The sequence below is a fragment of the Oncorhynchus gorbuscha genome, linkage group LG02 (assembly GCF_021184085.1).
Source record: "Oncorhynchus gorbuscha isolate QuinsamMale2020 ecotype Even-year linkage group LG02, OgorEven_v1.0, whole genome shotgun sequence".
In the NCBI taxonomy this organism is placed as follows: Eukaryota; Metazoa; Chordata; class Actinopteri; order Salmoniformes; family Salmonidae; genus Oncorhynchus; species Oncorhynchus gorbuscha.
In genome coordinates, this window is record NC_060174.1 from 18,427,052 (window position 1) to 18,430,838 (window position 3,787).

General features: G+C 38.4%; 1 protein-coding gene across 1 annotated transcript in view; it reads right to left on the reverse strand.

Annotated features, from left to right (window-relative positions):
• Positions 1 to 2,491, reverse strand: part of LOC123989578 (furin-like) — an 11,224-nt gene extending 8,733 nt beyond the window's left edge. Inside the window, exons 1-8 of the mRNA XM_046290697.1 lie at positions 2,384 to 2,491; positions 2,168 to 2,272; positions 1,969 to 2,064; positions 1,684 to 1,806; positions 1,231 to 1,307; positions 1,032 to 1,120; positions 596 to 768; positions 231 to 443 (exon numbers count right to left, since the gene is read on the reverse strand). Of these exons, the coding sequence (XP_046146653.1) occupies positions 231 to 443; positions 596 to 768; positions 1,032 to 1,120; positions 1,231 to 1,307; positions 1,684 to 1,806; positions 1,969 to 2,064; positions 2,168 to 2,272; positions 2,384 to 2,491 (984 nt within the window). The remainder of the gene's footprint in view (positions 1 to 230; positions 444 to 595; positions 769 to 1,031; positions 1,121 to 1,230; positions 1,308 to 1,683; positions 1,807 to 1,968; positions 2,065 to 2,167; positions 2,273 to 2,383) is intronic.
• Between the last annotated feature and the right edge of the window lie 1,296 nt (positions 2,492 to 3,787).

Below are 3,787 nucleotides of genomic sequence, written 5' to 3' on the forward strand. Positions count from 1 at the left end.
CTGTTGCTGTAGGTGGTAAATGTGAGATAAATATTGACCTTTTTCAGAGTTCCACACATCTTCAGCAAACCTTTGCATTCATGTGACTACTTTGTTAAGCACAATTAAACTAATGCTAAACTAGTCAAAGATTTAACAGAATGCTTTGTCACTCTAAATGCATCTTTTTAAAGAAATATATGGATGTTAAAAACACTAGTGTGGGATGAGTTGAGGACAAAGAGACTTACAATATTGCGGTGATGAAAGCTGCCACCACTGTAGGTCGTTGTTAGAATGGCAGAGCAGGGTTCACTGTAGAAGGGCAGTGTTCCCCTCTCAGTGGTACTACCAACAGACAACGTGTAAATGCTGTTGGTGTAGCCATCGCAATTGCAGTTGTCAAAGCTGGCGCCCCCATTGCCTGAAGCCCAGACGTAAATGGAACCCAAGCCACCTCGGCCCTGTAAGGTATTGAATATGTTTTTTAAGACCCATTGTATGATCTTACCGCTTTAGTTGCCAATTCCGATTACATTGTTTTATCTTATCTAACAAAATGGACACTACTGATGAAACAGGTAATATAGGATAACCAGTACAAGTTGTATCATACATTGGTAATGCCTCTGATAAAGGCTTCTTGAGCCAATGTGTTTGGCCCCTCCAAATTCGTCCCCAAATCTTCAGGTCCCCAGCTGGAGCTGTAGATGTCAATGTGTTGCTGATTCAAATTTAAGGACATGGCTTCTATCAGGTCAGTCACTTGTCCATCCAACATCCGAACTCCTGGACAAAACAGAACAAGTAACAGGACGCAAATTAAAGCAGGATAATTGCAGTACAGTTCTATATGCTATTAAAAGAGACCAAATGAGTGAATGTATGGGTAATACTTTGTCCTTCTGTAGCTCAGTTGGTAGAGCATGGCGCTTGTAACGCCAGGGTAGTGGGTTCGATTCCCGTGACCACCCATACGTAGAATGTATGCACACATGACTGTAAGTCGCTTTGGATAAAAGCGTCTGCTAAATGGCAAATGGCATACTTACCTCCAATCTTGGCCTGATATGCCACTCCAACCCCACACACCCCATTATTTGCCACTGCTGCCACCACCCCAGCACACCGTGTTCCGTGCCTATGGAACAGAATACAAAAGGGGTTCATCCATACAGAATGTTGTTACATAGTGCACATTATACATGATGTAATATCTTGCATTAAAATCTTAACATCATAGCAAATTACCTCTTTGGTCTGGTCAGAATGTATTGGGTGTCTGGGTTGGGGTCATTATCGTTCATGTCATAGCTAGCCTGTGGATCCTACGGGTACAATACATTAGGTCTTTATCAGGATCATTTGCCACTTGTATTTGATTTTTTAAATAATATTTGTCTTTTTCCATTTTTGTTACAGCACTGTATTGCTGGAACAAAATTCTAAATACATTTCATATTGATGTTCTAGTGCCATTTGGGCAATTTAAAGTATTGATTGGGGACATTTTTGTGGAGGAATGTAACTTTTTCTGGGTGATTTGTGCTTCCCATTAATGTGTTTTGTATTTTAATATATATATGTTATAATCTGCATATTTATGTTGTATTATACAAGGCACATTTGTAAAAGAGACCTAGGTCTCAATGTGTTCCCTGTTAAAATAAAGGTTAAATAAAAATATATATAATAACAACTCACATAATTTTCAGCAATGTCTGGGTGGCTTGTCTCTAGGCCATCGTTTAAGATGGACACCACCACCCCTTTTCCTGTGTAGCCTCGAGCCCATGCAGCCACCACATTCTGATCAAAGGCCTCACTCTGGAAAAGCAGTTTGAATAAATATTTTTTTCTGTTAAAACGGGGATAACCATTTGTTTTCACTCAAAGCAGAAAAAACTAAAACAGGCTGAATAAAAATGTAAAGAGCTTCTATTATGGAAATATACTTCAAACAAAAATGGAAGCTTAATGTTGACATACCAGGTACCACTGCTGATTGAAAAATGGATCAGTTGGTACTGTGAAAGAGTGTCTTCTCTTTCTACTCCTTCCAGATTGCTGTGCAAACCAAAGCACCTACGAAACAGAAAGTACATCATCACACTCATTACAATAAGAGAAATGCTGGGACTGGTTATTAAAGCCAATTTTGGATAGTATTGACCTATTGGCTATTCACCTTAGGGTCCATTTTGAATATAAGATTATGCAAATAGTGTGCCTGCAATGATTGTTTTGCCACCTGTCTTTGCTCCATATGGTAATAGTTTCCATCTGGAAATATCTACAAATATAATATGCCAGAAGAAATTAGCTAGTCATAATATGCCAAAAGATCTACACATAAAAATACAAATCATTATATGACATAAACAGTGAACTAACATTGTTTTACCTTTCCCAGGTTATGGAAACCATGCTTCTTTGCAATCTTGTTGATTTGTTCAGGAGTGCAATTCAAATGTAGAGCCCAAATGTTAGTGTAGATGACCTCGGCATACATTGTGCACACATACAACATACACAAGAAGCAACTGATAAACCTCATTCTGTCTGCTGTTTGAACTGATCAGCTGATACATTGTTGGTCATAGAGAAGCAATCCTTTCATTTCGCTAACTCTCATGTCTGCAACTTGTTTTTAATTGATGTTGACAGTTTCATTACTAACGGTTGTACTTGACATTCGAATAGGCCTACTCCACGAGCGTGAACAATAACTAATATTCCCGCCACAGATAATCAAGACTGGCGCGCAAGTATCTGTGCATTGTTTGGTCAATTTTGCGTTGTGTAACGGCATTGACAAGACTATGATTTGGGACCGATGTAAAGACAGTTTCAAGTTGGATATTCGACGGATATTCGGCTGTAGTTTTAATTACGTTCACCAACAGCAGTTAGGGACCGTCAACATAGTGACAAATTACATTTTTCAAATGTCAAACATCTTGGCCATGTTCTGTTATAATCTCCACACGGCACAACCAGAAGAGGATTGGCCACCCCTCATAGCCTGGTTCCTCTCTAGGTTTCTTCCTAGGTTTTGGCCTTTCTAGGGAGTTTTTCTAGCCACCGTGCTTCTACACCTGCATTGCTTGCTGTTTGGGGTTTTAGGCTGGGTTTCTGTTCAGCACTTTGATATATCAGATAATGTAAGAAGGGCTATATAAATACATTTGATTTTAATTGATATTTCAATAGCTCTTTAACCATTACTCCTAACACTTTCAAAACTGGTTGTTGCTAACCCGGTGGCATAGACACACATTGCACACCCTTTAGTTTTCCATTTTCATCTCACATGGTTTTACATTAATTTTTCAAAGTTTAGAGTTTCAATAGCTCCTTGGTCATGTGACCTGATGACTTCAAACCAGGTTCAGAATGTCCACTCAGTGGGCCTACACATTGCACATCCTTTACTTTGTCCATTTTTATCTCACACGTTTTTACATGAATTTTTCTAAATGTAAGATTTCAATAGCTCCTTGGTCATGTGACCTAATGTCCACTGACTACCCTTCTATATTGCACACTCTTGTTTGTGTACTGTAAAATCGCACGGTGAAATATACATTTTTCCTAGTTTCAAATTTGCAATAGCTCCTTGGTCATGTCAATTACACACCTAAGAAGCATGCAGTGGATATACACCCATATTGCATAAACTCTAGTCATGTATCTTCTATATTGTTGTACATTAATATTAGTTTGACAATTAGGGGGTTCAGTCTAGTGTTGTGTTTAACATTTTATTTCATATTTATCTACAGTAATTGGTCGTTTTAAGTACTTA